Below are 17544 nucleotides of genomic sequence, written 5' to 3' on the forward strand. Positions count from 1 at the left end.
TTTGCTGAGCGCCTGGCCGTGGTGCATGCTCATGAATGCTAATTAATTCATGTGGGCATCCAACCAGCTAGACTACAAAGGAACAACCTGTCCCATCAGACAAGAAAGCATTACTTAAGTAGCGCACAGTACTCAGGGCACCAGGTCAGCAGCTGCCTCAGAATCAACAGGTTAGAAACGAAGTAGCTCTGGAGGAGCCCCGGACTTTTCCATCTCTTCAGGTTGATGATAAACACACTGGTAGCTTGGAGCAGCTCTGGCTTCTGCGGCTGTAGCCCCGGATGCAACCCCATCGGGGTTCCTTTGTATTCCTAGTGTGCCACCTGGGTGCATGGTGCATAAGAAGTGCATGTTCATTATAGGTGACTTCACAAAACTGAGTTTAGAACATTGTGTGTTTATGGTTGGAACTGGAATTGATGGGAATGAATATGCCTTCCTCTGGAGTAAAGAGAAACATGAATCATCTTTCTTTAAAATAGCAGAGTAAGAGTGATGTGTTTGACACGGTGCCTGTAGCTTGTCGCATTCACTTTTTTCTTAAATGTATTTATCCTTATGGATATGGGAGTTTTACCTGCAGAGGCTGTAAGAAGGACCTGGAGTTACAGATGGCTCTGAGGCACAGTGTAGGTGCTGGCACTGAACCCAGGTTCTCTGGGAGAGTGTCCTTACCCTCTGAGCCATTCGTACAGTTCCCTGTGTTCGTATTCTTACAGGAGGCTAAAGTCTTTCAGACCTGTCTCTTGCGTACGTTGTATCATAGTTCAATCATTTTCCCATTTCCTTTTTAATGAGATATTTAACATTTATGTGTGTCTCCACAAAAGCTGCAAGCCTCCTCTTGCATTGTGGTCACACACTTCATCACATGATGTGGTTCTGGAACTCTGACTTGGTGCACCTTTTTGTCCCTTCGCATCGAATCTGATCTCAGCCCAGCAGTTGAGCTGGTGGCCACAGGCTGAATGTGGGGATCAGCCTAGTGGGCACAGTGACTACAGCCACAGCCACAGCACACAGAAGCCGGGCTTTTCACCACTCTAGTTCGCCTTGCTCTGTTCAGAGTGCCCGCTTCCTTCCCTGTGCCCATAGTCCTCATGTTGTCTTGTGGTTCTCAGAGGCCTTCCTCATCTTCCCACGGTCCACGGTGCTTGCTGCTGTTGCTGCCCCTCCTTCCTCTCAGTTTAAGATGGGATCTCGCTTTGTCGCCCAGGCTGGTCTTGAGCGTGTGTTCTTTCATGGGATCACAGTCATAGAGCATCATGAGACCCTTCCTCTGCATCATGTGACCACTCTTCACATGACTAGTACTGACCCTGTTTCCAGGAACAAGACACTGCTGAATACATGCAGATAGCCGTATAACGCTGTGTGCCCTGAGACTCTGTCTGCTGACTCTGTTGGATGCACTAGCAGTCTGGTGGCAGCCTCTCAGGTAGCCTGGCTGGCTCCGTCTCCCCAGCGATTGAGACAGGCCAGAGGAGAGTTACCCCGAGGCAGTGTTGGAACACGCTTGAATGGCTTTTATGTGATAGCGTATGTACTATCCCGCTGGAGTCCGAGAGTAGGAGCCCAGCAACATGTTGTACCAGCTTCATGTCCACACCATTCTTCCCCTCCAACATGTGGGGATGGCATTGTTATTGAAGTTTTAGGGGTATAAGCCTCGGTCTTGGCAGTTCCCAAAAGCTAGGTTTGTCAACCATCCCGGTATACAAATTGAGGAGCTGATGGCCTGTAAAAGTGGCAGCATTGGGTTGCGCGGGACACAGGCTGGACTGGTGGGTCATCTCTCCCCAGCAATTGCTGGTACAGCTTAGGGAGGGTATAATGTTATCTTGACCTTGTTATTGGAAAAATGTCAATGGGATCCTCTAGCTTATTCTGGTTTTCCTCATTCTGAATGGGAGTACAGTCTTTCATACTGATTGGAAACATGGAGAAAGCAAAGTCCTTTTGTTTATCTATGAACTCCTTAGTACCTTCTGGTTTTTATAAAAATGATTTTAAGAAGAATGCCATTTTAACCAACTTTTAGAAGTCTTTATTAACTAACTTGGTGTGTATTATGTGTATGGGGGCATGCCCACATAGACCACAGTACGTTTGGAGATGAGAAGACAATTTGAGACAGTCTGTCTGTCCTTCCGTGTGGATCCCAGGGACTGAATTTAGCCCTCTGAGCCATCTCAGACCTTCTAATTAGTCTCAAGCTGGTTCAGTGGCACCCCTTTCTGGGGACCGGCGAAGCTCCACACTTCTGCAATCCACACCTTCGTCTTCTGATGCCGCACTGAACACTCCGTCCATCCTGAGCTGGGGAACCCTGACCCACTGCATCTCTTTCAGCATCCAGTGCTTGACGAGCCCATAGCCGAAGCCATCTGTATCATCGCCGACACGGAGAAATGGACCGTCCAGGTGGCCACGAGTCAGAGGAAGGTGATGGACACCATGAAGCTGGGCCAGGATGTCTTGGTCTCCAATCAAGTGTCCTGTTTACTTCAGTCCATTCTACAGCTCTATAAGCTGCACCTTCCTGCCGACTTTGTAAGTATTTGGCCTTTCATCATCAAAAAAATATGTGATTAAAAGATAACTTTTATTCATTGCTTTGATTATAAATATCACAAATTCAGACACATTGTTTTTAATGTACTGAAGGTCTGCATTAAAGAAAAATGGAACATGCAGTTCAAAGCCTCAGACAGGGAGGAGCTTTGCTGGCGCAGAGGGCAGTGTCTTCATTGGAGAACTTGTAGATGATCCAAGGCAGGGCGGTTTTTTCTGTGAGCATCCTTACAGTCCATTAGGGGTGAATGGACTCGGTTCACATTTGAAAGGACTTTGTAATAACTTATCACATGGTGTTCGGTTGTTCCTTTCCAAGTGGGATTTTTAGGATCACTTTTGTGACATTTTAACTAGAAACTAAGAACAGCCTAGAAAGTCCTAGGAAAGGGTTACCAGCTCTCCCCTAGTCAGTGGACTAGCAAACTCCTGATTCGTGTGGGGTGCAGAGAGCGATATAGAGGAAGTGTATTCAGAAAGTGAGCAAGGAAGGCTGGACCAGGAGAGAGACGGAAGGCACATAGCTGAGCAGCCTCGCTGTGTGGCCTTAGGGACACACACGACGCGGAAGTGCCTGCCTTTTCTGCTTCCTTCCCTTCTGTTCAGGGTGGTTATTTGCAGCCAAGCCTTAGTTCAAATTCCTGTCCCCCTCCTGGTCTCCGGAGAGAGCACAGAACTGTTTAACAGCCCGACAGGAAGCTTCAGATAATACACTCTGGTCGTCTGTCTGTCTTCTTACAGCCAGGTCCTCAGTTGCAGCTCTTTGCACACATGGTCAGGACTCTGATGTCGGTATTCTGAGGGATGGTTGTGAAAGCTGGGGCAGTGTAGAAGGAGAGGAAAACCTTGAAACATCCCTGGGACATGTGGCCACTACTCCTTGTGTGGTGGATGATGGCGAATCCTTGAAGCCCGGGTTCCTTGTTTGCAGCGTGAAGGTAGTTTGAGCCTGTTGTGAGATTGCTCCACAAACCAGAGAGGAGACAGTGCTTTTCAGACTGGCCAAGTGCCACACCGGTGCAGGAGGCTGCAGAAGCCACTGTGTATGTCGTTTCACAGTCAATGATTGGGCATAAGAACCATTTCTGAGTTCTGTGTATGAGCCTTGTAACCTCTCAGAGGCACATGTTCCTCTCTGTACATCTAGAGGAAAAATAGAACCTGCTTCAGGCTGGGCGATGGTGGCACACACCTTTAATACCAGCACTAAGGAGGCAGAGGCAGGCAGATCTTTGTGAGTTCAAGGCTAGCCTGGTCTACAGAGTGAGTTCCAGGACTGCAAGGGCTACACAGAGAAACCCTATCTTGGGGAAGAAAAAAAATCTGTTTCATATGCTTAGGAAAACAAGTTAATTCAAGCGAAGGACTTGGAATGGTGGTAGGTATTCCAATCCATCAATAAACAGTCATTACTGGTATGTGATAGACAATATCGATGGTGTCACAACTGGCAACATCTTCCATAAAAATCTTTATTTGGCTCGTAACTGAAGCATGCTTTTGCAGGATGTCTCTTCCGGGGTTAGCAGGAGAAGCAGGCTTCTTCTTTTCTCCTAGAAGCAGACTGATTTGCCTGTCCTTTGAGGCTTGGGTTTCCTTTTCTGTAAGGGAAGGAGGAGATATTAGAGCCCATGGCGGCTTGCTGCTGTCTTTACAGATGCCTACATTGGATTCTCTCAAGACATTGTTCCCGTTGTCTGACATCTTAACTATCAAAGCAATACATTATAGAAAAATCTTTCTGCTTCATCTGGTGGAAGTATACATAACCACATAATAAGACACGAATGACCTACTTAATCTGGCAGAACCAAGATCCAAGAGAATTCCGTCTAAGTGTTGCTTTTGAGAAAATACACATGGGACTTGTATATGGAAGGAAATAACTAAAATTTTAGAAGTTAAATGCTATTCCTCTCAGGAGAAAGATCCCACAAAGAAGGGTAACCACTCAATGTAATTCTATTTGAGTATGAAGCTTTAAAAAGCCACTTTTTTGTAAATGTGTTTTTCCCACATTTAGCATATATTTCTAGACCCAGCATCGCGTCATACATTGTTACTGCGGACTGAAAACATCACACATAAAAACCATTTTAAGACATAAAGAATTCAATCTGATTTGAATGTTTCTTGCTATCTTGTAACTCTTATTTAAATACTATGTATTTCCCTTCACAATGAGCCAAAACTTGGTAGGAAATCTCTCTGCTGTTTACCTCTGAGATTGGTGCCATCCCCCTGCCTTGAGTAGTACTTACAGCTGTGGTTCATCCTGAGCATCCTGCACCTAAGATGCTCACCAGTGACAGACTCAAAAGCCCCTGTGTCTCACAGACACTTCTCTCCCATCATTGATCAGCCCAGATGAATAGGGTTAATGTCTTTGAATGCATCTGTTCATCTTTTTACCCTGAAAATAGGAGGCCTAATGGTCTAGAAGGAAATTGTGGATGATGGAATTGTCTTGCCAACGCTGTCAGGTGTCATCTCCCAGAGACACTGGGGCGACTGCCTGCCAAATGCAAAAGCCTTTGCTGCTGGCTGGAGACGCAAATGGAGGGCTGTGGTTCCCTGACGACTGGAGCTAAACACAGTCCCAAGTGAAAAGATGTCCCCAAGATAATCGTTCTCTCCTTTTGTTATTAAAGACCTAATTAAAGGATCCTCTAAAAAGCAAAATGCAAGTCTGAAGTGACCTTGTTCCCATCACTCTGCTTCTAGGAATGTATTATGCCAGAAACGTCTGAGGTCCAGAAAGAACACAAGAGCTAAAACATTCTTTACAAAATTATAGCCCCAATGTAGAGTGCCCTATGGTTAAGTAAATAGTAGTAAGGTAACATTTTTCTAAAGCACTAGCCATGAAAATGGCCTAGCAAGGAATTCTTAAATACGAGATTATTGGTAAGTTTCTCAACAAGAAATCTTGTGAACAAAGATGTAAAGACAAGTACAAAAATAAATCCACTTCTGCAACCCAGAACTCGCTGTTCTGTAGGGTTCTGGTATATAGGAAGAGTGTGTCTCTCCAGAGAGCCAACATGATGACGGTCCTCACTCCCACATCGGTTCCAAGAACAAAGTTAACTATTTAAAAGCCAGAAAGACGGGTTGTTCATGTGTAGGGAAAAATTTCAACTCTGTAAAAGGTTCTCTTTTTTAAAACATACTAGAATGATAGTATATGCAAATGTTAATAACCATTTTATGAAAAATGTAAGCTGGTGGTTCTGGGGGTTTATTTGAAAGGGAGCGGTTACAGCTGTGTATGTAGAAATGGATAAGGAAAAGCCCAGCTCTTAAAGTTCCTGGCAGATGCTGAAGACGCAGCCCTCATTGTCAATGCTATTGGTTGCAGTGTGTCATGCATCTGGAAGACAGACTACAGGAGATGTACCTTAAGAGCAAAATGCTTTCCGAGTATCTCCGGGGACACACGCGTGTGCACGTGAAAGAACTGAGTGTGGTGCTGGGGTGAGTTCTGTGCACGGCCGACCACACACACACACACACACACACACACACTTACTGGCCTGTGCCATTCTATACCTACCGGATCAGTAACCTCACTCAGAGGTGTACCCATGCTGCTCCCCAGAGAGCTAGAAGATGTCGGTTGCAGCAACATTTGATCTCACTCTGCCTCTTCATCTCTAGTGACACAGTCGTGATGCAAAAATCACAAGCTGGTCAGGGTCAGCGGCAGCTTGTCTCACATTGTGGCGGAGGTGAGAGGCACTTCCTGCGTACCTCCTGGGTTCACCGCACCCAGGATTAGACTTGCTCTTTGCTAAGGATGTCCACCATCTTCCGAGAGCACTGGCCCCACTTTCCCTACAAGAAATTCTGACTTCTTCATTTTCATTTCCGGTAGAGAAGTAACAGAAAAGACTCTACCTATAAAGAATTTTTCCACCATATCACTGATGGTGATTCTCCTAATTTGGAATAAAAATATGCTGTGTCTATAATGTCACCCTTAATTTTCTACTAGGCCTGGTAAAGTTTTGTTTTATTTATTTAGTTTTGCTTTTTGGATGATTTGTTTGTTTTGAAGATGGGATATCATTTTGTAGTCTTATGATTGCTGGCTTTAAATTCAGGATCCTCTGGCTTCAGTCTCTTTACTGCTAGGATTACAAGCATGTGCCACCATGCCTGACTCCCAAAGTAATATATCATCATCATTATCATTAAATGTTTTTATTTTATATGCATGTACACTTGCACGCCACATGTATGCAGGTGCACTCGGAGGCTAGAAGAAAGGGATACTCGGTTCCCTGAAGCTAGAGTTCCAGGCTCTTATGAGACTCCTGACCCTGGGTGCTGGCACTGAACTCAGCCACTGGAACAGCCGCGTGGACTCTCACTGCTGAGCCATCTCCAGTTCTGACGGCATTGGTTTAAGAGTTAGGCCTTGAGTCTTTGTCAGATTTTCTGTCTTTGACAGGTCAATGTGACAGATCAGTGACTAAGACAATAGAAAAAGCTGTCACTGAGAGTGAACACCATGACCAAGGCGACTCCTATAAAGGAAATATTTAAGAGGACTCACTCACAGTTCCAGAGGTTGAGTCTGTTACCATGGCAGGAAGCACGTGGTACACAGGCAGGCGGGGTGCTGGATCAGTAACGGAGAGTTCTACATCCTGATCCATGGACAGAGAGACTGGGCCTGGCGTGGGTTCTCGAGGCAACTCCTCCTAGCCCTTTCCATCTTTTCAAGGGGTGCCACTCTCTTGTGACAGGCATCAAATATACGAGCCTGTGGGGACCGTTCTTACTCCCGCCACACTCCTGTCATATGTTTTTGGTAACTCCCATTTGGAGGGATTGAGCTTTTGCTCTTACCTTGCAAGGTACTTCGACTGTTTTCCCTTCTTACCCTGCCTCAGATTTCCCATTAGGTCTGGTCCTGTGGTTACAGGACTCAGCCCTACTCTCTGACTGGGACAAAGGGCCATTCATAGTCTTAGAAAAAGTTTTAATTTTGAAAGAAACAATTAGAACTATTCCACAGTCCGAAAGTCTCACGTCCTTCCATCCCACAGCACATGGCAGCACTTTGCCATAAACCGTATTACGCCCTGTGTGCTGTAAGAGGCAGCCACCCCGCGTCCGTCTGAAGCGATGGCTCCTCCCCTAGTTTCCGTTCACAGAACACTGAGCTCTGTTCCTCAGTAAGTCACAGAACTGTTGTGTGAAGAACCTGCCTTGTCATTTCCCTACTGATCTGAGTATAGGTTCAAAAGCAGTGTGCCTTCAAGAGGAAGGATGCTGATGAACACACATCGTGACATGGCCATGCAAGGAATAAGGGCTGGATGTCCCTGCTGTGGGAAGACTAGCCTTCTACCCTCTCTCCAGCACCACTTCCTTTTGAAGCAGTGTCTCCTGGGATGGCTTTTTATTCTCTCATCTCTTTTACTCACACTTTTTCCCTTACATCTTTTTTATTGATTTAATCTATGGGCATATGTGTGTAGGAGCTTGCATGGACCAGGGTGTGTGTTGGGTTGGGGTCAGGACAACTTACAGAAGTCCGTGCTCTCCATCACGTAGGTCCTAGGGATGAAACCTGGGTCATCAGCCTTGAAAGTGAGTGCTTTTACCAGCTAAGCCATGTTGCTGGACTGTTTTATGTTCTCGTGAGTTTTAAAAGCTGACCTGGACTTCTAGGCTGGTGCCTAGAAGGGATTCTTTCCTATGAAATGATGCAGTTTTATAATACTGTCCTTGAATTTTTCACCACTCAGGATTGAATCTAACGACCTGCCTCTGCTGACCGCGATCGCCAGTACTCATTCTCCCTACGTGGCTCAGATCCTCTTATAGCCGACCGTGGGACCGTTCTTGGAAACCGAGTCAGAAGAGCGAGCTCTCGGTGACAGCAAAGGTGTGGGAGCACGGAGCAGACACAGAGCCACGACGGAATGGCTCTCTCGTCGGGAGAAAGTGACCTTCCTGGTGGGAGGAAAACCTCAGCACTGCAGCCAGACTAAGCAGACGACTCTGGTGCTGTTGGGCAGAATATTGAGGGCTGACTTTGGAGTGGGGGTAGCCAGCGAATAGAGAATTCCATCAGGAAAATGTTTCCTGTGTAAGCATGAGAGAGCATGAAGTATCATTCTAAGAACAAGCAGGATTCTAGGTCAGAGCTCTCTTTACAGATGGTGCTGTGAAGAAAGCCACATTGTGCCGCAGGCTGTCTGCGCTGTGCTGCGTTACACAGGATGTGGAAGGGAAGAGTGCATTGTCACTCAGTTTGCTGTGGCCCCAGTGCAGCCGCACACAAATCTGAGGGACTGCTGGTGCCATAAAGCCTATGCATGACGCTGTGTAGCACCCGGTGCTCGTATTGGGTGCAACTGTCCGCATCGGCCCGTGCAGTCTAACACTGGGTAATCATCTTCAGCTTTAGCGTCCGCAGCCTTCTCCAGAAAGACCTTCTACCAAAGTTGCTCCCGTGTGCTCAGGTGAGCTCCTCTGGCTGAGCCCTCCCAGCGCGACCCTCTTTCCTCCTGTGAGTCTATGCAGATGCCTGCCTGCCTGCGCTGAAAAGTGCATCTGCCCACTGGGAAGTGAGCCCTGCAGCGGCTCGGAGGAAGGACGCAGGCAGTTTGGACATGTAGAAGCGATCAATGCGCGGTCTGTTTTTACACGATCAGCTCTGCACTTTTTAAAACATCTTTCCAGAAACCATGAAATAAACCTTGCCCATGGTGAACTGTAAAAACCCAAAGACCCTTAGACTACTGAGTGTAAAACAGTCTGTGTCCAGGACTTTAAAAACAAAATCTGATGTTTAAAAGCCAGGAGCCAGTCAGGTCAAGTCAAACCCTGTCAGGTCCTTAGGCCTGGCCTTTGGTGCTTGAGAATGTGGGATAGCGTCCAGGGGCTCAGACGACTTCCTAGTTTATATCTGATAAAATCCTGATCCTTGTGACATTTGTCTATTCGTTGAGAGCATGTGCTCCTGTGGACAAATGCCTACGTCATCTCTTAGTAGGCCGGAGCGTGGACGCTACCTCTCTCCCCCTCTCTCCCTTCCCTTCCTGCTCCCACTCCTCTGTTTACCTTTTGTGATTTGCAAAAGGGGCCTCAAGGCACTTAAGATCTTTAATTTGCATATTTTGTGTTTCATTCTTTGAAATCTTTCCATGTTCTGTGAGTTGGCATTTGAGTGACTGATTCCCATTTACTGGCTCCAGAATGTCATCCTTTGCTGGGAATCCCACCTGGTCTCAGCTCTCCGAGTGTTTTTCCTCGCTGTGGAGGAACCGTCAAAGCAGAGGTCAGCCTTCCACCTTCGCCAGCTCACGTGCTCCCTGCTCCCCTCCTTTCTCCCGGCTTTCTCTCTCGTTTACACGTGGATACTGCCTCACCACCATCTTCTGAGGTTCTGGAGAGAAGAACTCAGTACACGATCGACCGCTCAGTTCTCATGTTGACAGCCAGACCCGAGGAGCTGCGCTGTCGGCAAGTTACTTCTCAGCCTCATGCATAAAAATTTAGCCTGGGCCTTCAGATCCTACAAAACAACCTGCCTCTTACTCTAACGTTCCAAATTTCAGAAAAGCTGGGCAGTCACGTGGGGTTATCTCAGCGCCCTTCGTGGCCTCTCTTGCTGCTGCAGAGAAGGACACGCTGCTCCTCTCCTGGCTCCCAAGGTGTGGAGCGGCCACATTTTGTCTTAAACGTCAGCCTGTTCTCAGAAGCGCAGCAGCCACGGAGTATCTCATGGAGACACGCCACACCCTGCATCACAGATGGCTTCGTTTCGTCATAGCTGGAGAGTCCAAAAGGGACCCCACCTTCTCCTAGACCCAACTCAAGGGAAAAAATAAAAATAAAAAATCTTTTTTTTTTTTTTTAAACGTTGAAATAAATCTACCTCAGTTGACAGGATTCCACCTGCCCTTCGGGTCTCCGGCTCAGAAGTCTCACCTGCTATGTCACTGCTTGTGGGACTGAGCAGCAAGTGAGGCAGGCAGGACGATCGGGGCGGAAATGTGTCCGGGTTTCTGTGATGACCTCTTCCTAGCATGTTGCTGTTTATATGCGATAAGTCAATAAGTGATATGAATGTATAGGCAGTTGTGTGTGTTTTAAAAGATGACAATGAAAATTGAAAATGTAGCTTCCAAACTCGTTCATAATTCCAAAGTATCTTGTTTCATCAGTGTTACGTGGTGTTTGTACAGCTTCAGCCCATGTTTCAGAAGTGTGCTGTTTTTTTACGGACAGGAGCTCATCTTCTCACGTCTCACAGAGTTGCTGTTTACACATCACAACTTTTTAACTTAACCGTGTTTTTCAGAATTCGCTTTTTTGGAGGGAGGAAATTCCCCACTTGCTAAATGATCTTAAATTGTTGCCTGGGCTTTTAAAAATCAGGTCTTCGGATTTAATAAACTAGTCTGTAGCTTTCTAGGTTCTTGGTTAGTTGGATGTAAATAAGAAATATAAAATGACCCTCAAATTCCTTCAGATGTCTGGGGTTTTTCTCCATCAGTGCACACTTGGGATTGTGTTCGCACGGACTTCATCGTGAAATCAAAAAGGTCCATAGCGTCTCTTACTCAATGTGAAATGGTTTGATTTTTTTTTTATTGTGCTTGGCGGAAAGGACATTTTAATACAATTTTTACTTAAAGCAGCCCCTCCGAATGTTAATTTTTAAAATGTTAAAATTTGTTGAACATCTGGAACGTGTGTTTGCATTATGTTTAAATTTCAGTGTTTTAAAAAGGAAAAATTCTGGGGTAAATTATTATTGAACTTTCATTAAGAGAAATTTATAGGACTGTTTTTTAAATCAGTTGAATGGATACCCGTGTCTGTGGAATTTTTTTTTTCCTTAAAGCAACATTCATGTATTATTTTAATCCATTTTTTTCTGTGACATTTGGTGCAATAAACTTTTTGAAATTATCTTGCAAATTTTCCTGGCACTGCGTGATTGGTTTGTTGCATTTAATCAACTCCAGCCTTGAAATGTGAGTGGAGACTTGGTTAGCACCCTGGTAGGTGAGCACACTGGCCAAGCACGCAGCAGCGCAGCAGCGGCTTCCTGGAGCCTGTGGGAATGCCCCAGGGCCAGTCTGTGTGACCTTTCATTGCCCAACCTGACATTCATTGGAGTGATAAACCTGTTTTTAATGGTCTAAGCTGAGTATTTGTGGTTTTTACCTGACATTGGCTCGTGGTGAATTTTCCAGGAATGTAACGGTTGTCTATCCTGGGGTTGTAGATTTCCTCTGTAAAGATTGTAACAAGTGTCCGTTTGGTCTTCACCCAGAACTCATGGTGTTATGGAACTTCCGCCATCCACAGCTGTGTCTCTCATAGATCAGGACACCGATACAGTGCCTCCCTGTCAGTCGGCAGCTGTAGCCGCTGCCTGCACGGGGCGCTGCACGTAGGCATCTCTTTACTTCTAAGCCTCTACTCCAAACCCTGCATGTTTCAATAGCGCGTCCAGGGGCCGGAGGCTCGCTCAGCAGGTAAGGGTGCTTGCTGCTAAGCCTTACAGTGTTAGAGCCCCAGAACCCAAATGGTGGTAAACGACTCTCACACGACCAGCAAGCAACTTTTTCACGCTCTGGGGCGGAGGGAGTGGGAGGGCATGTTGCCACAGCTTGAGAGCCCCATAGCATATCTTCAGTAGGACAAGACCCTGGCAACTGTGTGAAGTTTACCCACATGAGCACCAGCGTGCTTGTCCTCTGCAGGTTTTAGTCTTCGGTAGCTGAACCCTCTCTTTGCACACAGGGCAGATGAGAAGCATCTGCCGGGTCCTTTCTACAGGACAGGCGTAGAATACAGTGGGGCTTCCCCTTCTCATATTTTGTAACTTTGGGGTTCCCCCTTGTAGCCATGCATGGAGCCCCAGCCCTCTGGGCTGCAGTATCTTCTTAGTGTCCCTTCTCAGCTCTCTCTCAGTGGACCTCTGACGCTGGGATAAAGAAGGAAGGTCCCAGCTTCTGTTTATAAGCCCTCTACAAAGGCTGTATATGCACAGCACAGTCTGAATTCCGCCATGGTCTCCTCCTGCCTAGACTCTTCTGTTGGATGACTGATGTATTTTTCTTGTATCGTTTAATCCTCACAACTGGGTGAGATGGGTGCCGTGATGGTGAGATTCATGTGTCAAGTTAGCAAGGCCATTCTTCTCAGACTCTTGGTCAAATACCAGTGTAGGACATGCCGTAAGGGTATTTCAATCAGAAGATAGAAGGACTTAGACTTGGAAAGAGCAGACCTTCTCTCCAACCTCTGGGAAGAGGAGTCAGCATCCAGATCACCTCCAGACCCAACTGCACATTGGTCTTTGCTGGCCCCAGCCTGCTAGCCAGCCCTAGAGCCAACCGTATAAACTATGGATTTTCTAGACCCTACCATGACACAAACCAGTTCCTCATGATGAACACTACTGTCTCTTTCTCTCCAAATGTGCGCATAGGTCCATGATTGATCCAGGTACTGAAGAGTTCAACCCAGTGGTACTTGCCATTCAAATGGTCTTGGGAGGGAGCCAGATACAGCTGTGATTGATAGGAAGTAGCCTCTTCTGTCTCTTTCCCCACTCTCTCTTCCTGATGACCTTACTGTGTGGTCCCTTATTGGCCTAGAATTAGCTATGTAGACCAGACTAGCATTGAACTTGTGACTACCCTCCTATCTCTGACCTCCCAAGTGCTTGGATTACAAGCATGAATCACCAGGCCTGGCTTAGATTAGACTTTTGAATATCTTTAACTTAAAAAGCACAATTAACTCCATACTGTGAAATTCTACTCCACTCCGCTACCCGGCTCCTCCAGTCCCCTCACACTGAGCTCTGAGGGTGCAGCCTATACCCCCCCTCATTCTGCTAATAGCCTGTTTCCCCGTCCCTGGAGTGTGCTGATCTGATTCCGTCTCAAACCTTATCACTTCTCCCCCTCGTTGTTCCAGTCCTTCCTATTTTCAGTTGGGTGGTGTCATGCTCCCCGGACTCATCAGTTCTCATCGGTGCTGACTTCCAAACCTTTCTACAGTGGGACTCTCCTCCATTTCATGTCCAAGAGTTCTCATCAGTTCTCATCGGTGCTGACTTCCAAACCTTTCTACAGTGCTAATCCTGCCCCTCTCTTTTTAAAACAGCAGCAGCCCAGTAAACCCCAAGGGCTTTAGCATTATGGGACTCACATGAGTTAGCTGCTTCCTCCCCAGCCTCATCAGCAGGTACTCTTTGTACAGGTGCACACACTCTGTTACTGGGGATTGAACGAACCTAGGGCATCAGGCATGCTAGGCACTGCTAACCTAAATCCCCAGCCTCGTTTTTTTTTTTTTTTTTTTTTTTTAATTTTGAAACAGGGTTTTACCAAGTTTCTCAAGCTGGCCCTGAACTCAGTATAAACCAAGCAGGTTCCTGCCTCAGACTCCTCCTTTGTTTACCAAGCCTCCTCCACTGGCTCACTTTCTTTTAAGAAACAGGATCTCACTGTGTCACCAAACCTGAGCCCAATTTCTCAGACTCAATGATTCTTCCTAATCAGCCTCCTGAGTAGGTGAGACCACACAGCACACTCCACAGAGCCCAGCTTCATTTCACTCCAATATGCAGCCATATTGAAGCACTTACATCTTCCTGAAGACAGTCCAGTGCTGTTGGCTTTGCCTTCCCAGTCTCCCTCCCCTTGTCCGACCACTTCCCTCTGTTCTATCTCCAAATTCAATTCATGGTCAAATCCTCTGGCACCCTAGTAGTCAAGGTCCCCAGATCATCCACAAGGCATGTTGCCCGGGAACTGGACAGAAATGCAGAATGGCCAACCCACTGCAGACCTGCTGCTGACCCATGCATAATCTGCATCTGAATTCGGTCTCCACGGGGTTTGTTGCACATTAACATTTGAGAATCTAATCTTGAGCTCAAAGGAATTGAGGGAGTGACAGAAAGAATGCATCAAGTAAAAGATTTTTTTTAAAAAGAATGCATTAGGCATTGGTACATTGGAATTTAGAAGACCACAAGAATACTGGCAAGCTGAGAAGGAAATAGAAATGAATGGTGTTCAAAGGGGTCTGTGCCTGTAAATTTTCCAACATTTAGGTCACTACCTATTGAGAAGAAAAAAAATCAAGATGGAAGATTTACAAATGGAAGAGAAGAGAGAACTTGAGAGATGTTTGTAATTTTTGGAAAGAAAGGAATTTAACTGGAGAAACATATTTGCCCAATTGAATTCCAAAAACATTTGCTAGTGCATTCTATGTAAATGTGTACAAGAATACTTCATACTGTTAAGCACCCTAAATTGTACCTTTTACAAATAATGTCATTAAGCCCTCAAGTTTATAAATAGAGAATACATCCTATAGCACAAGTAAACATCCCATTTCCTCCTCCCTCCAGCTAAGGTAAGTAGGACACCACCGCAAGGACAGTTTTCACTTCTCAGTGGCTCTGGGTACAATTATGATTCTTAGAGTGTAAGAATGGGAAAGGCATGGATGCATGAGCTGTAATTCCATCACTCTGGAGGTGGAGGCACAGGGATCAGGAGTTCAAGGTCATCCTCAACTATGTAGTGAGTTTGAGGCCAGCCTGGGAGACTCGGCACACTCTCAACCTCTCTAGAACAGTAATGACTGCCAGCATTCAGCACTGCCCGAGTGGGCGGTGCCCTGTGGGTGCTTTTCCCATGTTGTATTCATTATTGGCTTTTGAATATGTAAGAACGATTGCTTGGAGTTAAGTCCATGAAGAGGGGTTACCATGAAGAAGGTGGGAGTTTTCTCAAATATCCACAACTCTGAGATCCTCCAAAAACACAGATGAGGATAACGCGTTTCTAATGTATCCTGAAATTTTAAAGCGTAAGCCTGCCTGAAGAGAAGTTTATTTTGAACGATACAGTATTTATTTTCTTTTAAAGAAGGGATGTGCTTGTGTTCAGCGGGGATGAGTTCAACCCACATCTGTTGGCAGGCTGTTTGCCAGGGTTCCCGACGCATGCTACACAGTCTGAGTCAGCCTGCATAGAGACAGCAGACAAACCCACCTGGAGAAAGCAGCCTGAGTTTGCCCACAGCCTTGGAAGATACGGGTGCCACGAAAGATGAAGACGAAGACGCAAATGGAGAGAAACTTAGCACGTAACTAATTGTGATGTGTGACCCCAGCATGCTGTCTTGGCTCAGTGAAATTTGATTGTGAATTGTAGACCTAAATCTTTAAACAGTAACCATGGTGATATGAGAGAAGATTTTTGTTATTAGGAAATACGTCCTGGAGTGTCTAGAAATAAAATGACATTGGGCCTGCAATTGCTTTCAAATAGTACATATTTGAAAGTATAAGTACACATATACTTAAATTCGTAGTGAGGGAGAAAATACATCAAAGCAATTAAAATTAATTGATGGATCTGAAGAGTATAAAAGAAGGGCTTTCTGCTGTTCTTGCAAAATTTTCTCTAAATTTTAAACCATTTGAAAGTAAAAATCTTTTAAGCAAAAAATTTTAATGCAAAATGTAAAATCTTTGTTTAGATTTAGTGGTGATAGGAAGCATTTGGAACTAATGTGTGACCATGCTCAAAATGAGTTTGATAATCTAGCTGGTCCAACTCTCCATTACACAGATGTCAATCACTGCCTCAGTCACTGCCCGCCCAAAAGTCAGCCCCCCTGGGACGGTAGCCCTTAAACTCCCATTTTTCACACAGTGTCCCTGGGCCAGGACCTTCCCAGAGGATGCGTCCAGCTCCCTGGCAGAAAGCATCAAAGGGTGATGGCTGATGAGCGGGCTCTCTGGGCACAGGGTAAGTTCTGTGCTAGAACCTTCCAAGGTCTCTTCAAGGAAGCAAGACAGCACCCCGTGTACAAAACAGGCGTCTGAATGGGTGTGAGCTGTTCTGTTTTCCTTTCTGTCATAGAAACTTTGTCAAACCTCGTCTTAAACACTGAGCAATGACAAATGCACCGTGCTGTGGGGTGGTCCAGGCGGCCAAGGCAGGAGACTGCCCTCTGAAAACCATGGTGGGATGCTTGATGACACATCCTTGCTCCTCATTGTTCACGCTCCAGATTTCCCAGGAAAGCTACCTGCTGTCCCCATCTTATTTATTCTTAAAAGCATGTAAGGAAATTACTCAACTTGCTAAGATGCTGCAGATCCTAAGGGGAGAGCCAGGCGCGGGAGCTGGTTCTAAACGTTCTGAGCATGTGCAGGGTTCTCGGGGGAGGTACAGGTCTGCCTCCATCCTACAGGCTGTTTTCTCAGCTTGTGGGAATTAGGGGCCTGACCATCCTCTCCAGGTTAAGCCATGTGGTGGATAAACACTGCTAGGAATGGGACCACACACCCTCCTGTTTTCTTACACGGTGAGACTCATGCCCAGCTCTCTACATCGGGACACTTAGAGAGGAAATCTAGACTACAATCTGGTTTTATAAGTGAAGGGGAACTATGAAACTATTAGAATCAAATGGCTCTCGAGTCCACAGTGTGACTTTTCTAGGATGGATCAGAAAAATGGCAGCTTACCTTCTCTTCCTTCCTTGGCAGCTTGGGCAGCCTGGAGGGCAGGGAAGGCCTTGGCGATTTACTCTGTTTAACGAGAATAGCCCTTTGGGAGTCTCTCTGTTGGGAATCTTCATAATCACTCATATTCCAGGCAAGAAAAGCACGACTGTTTCCTCCTTGCTTGTCCAAGACTGAAGGCTTCGGTTGCCTGCGAGAGGAACAAGTTAGTTGGGTCATATGGGAAAAGATCTAGAAACAGCTGCCTGTTCTCATGGTCCACATTAGTTCATTTCTCACTGTTCGAGGCAACTTCTAGCCACAGGGCAAAGGAGATCTGAAAACCTGGCCTGCGTGCCTCTCACCAAGAAGGTTCTGCCTGTTTCCCCACTCTGCATCTCCAGATGTCCAGCTGCTGGACATACCAGGAAGATCCCACCACAGGA

The 17544-nt window shown here is 46.1% G+C and overlaps 2 protein-coding genes across 4 annotated transcripts in view; one reads left to right on the plus strand and one right to left on the minus strand.

Moving 5' to 3' along the window:
• Fnip2 (folliculin interacting protein 2) overlaps nucleotides 1–11516 on the plus strand; it is a 92186-nt gene extending 80670 nt beyond the window's left edge. For 2 of the 3 annotated variants that reach the window (XM_041658910.1, XM_041658911.1), the window contains 3 exons: nucleotides 2353–2553; nucleotides 5936–6051; nucleotides 8337–11516. In XM_041658910.1, coding sequence (XP_041514844.1) covers nucleotides 2353–2553; nucleotides 5936–6051; nucleotides 8337–8415 — 396 coding nt within the window. In that variant the 3' untranslated portion in view covers nucleotides 8416–11516. The remainder of the gene's footprint in view (nucleotides 1–2352; nucleotides 2554–5935; nucleotides 6052–8336) is intronic. The other variant, XM_041658912.1, reaches the window with a different exon arrangement.
• The window catches only part of CUNH4orf45 (chromosome unknown C4orf45 homolog), an 83207-nt gene continuing 69701 nt past the window's right edge, over nucleotides 4039–17544 (minus strand). Inside the window, exons 4-5 of the mRNA XM_041658915.1 lie at nucleotides 17123–17309; nucleotides 4039–4175 (exon numbers count right to left, since the gene is read on the minus strand). Of these exons, the coding sequence (XP_041514849.1) occupies nucleotides 4128–4175; nucleotides 17123–17309 (235 nt within the window). The 3' untranslated portion in view covers nucleotides 4039–4127. The remainder of the gene's footprint in view (nucleotides 4176–17122; nucleotides 17310–17544) is intronic.

Source organism: Microtus oregoni, unplaced genomic scaffold (genome assembly GCF_018167655.1).
Source record: "Microtus oregoni isolate MIOR12 unplaced genomic scaffold, Mior012 000010F_ref0000083, whole genome shotgun sequence".
In the NCBI taxonomy this organism is placed as follows: domain Eukaryota; kingdom Metazoa; phylum Chordata; class Mammalia; order Rodentia; family Cricetidae; genus Microtus; species Microtus oregoni.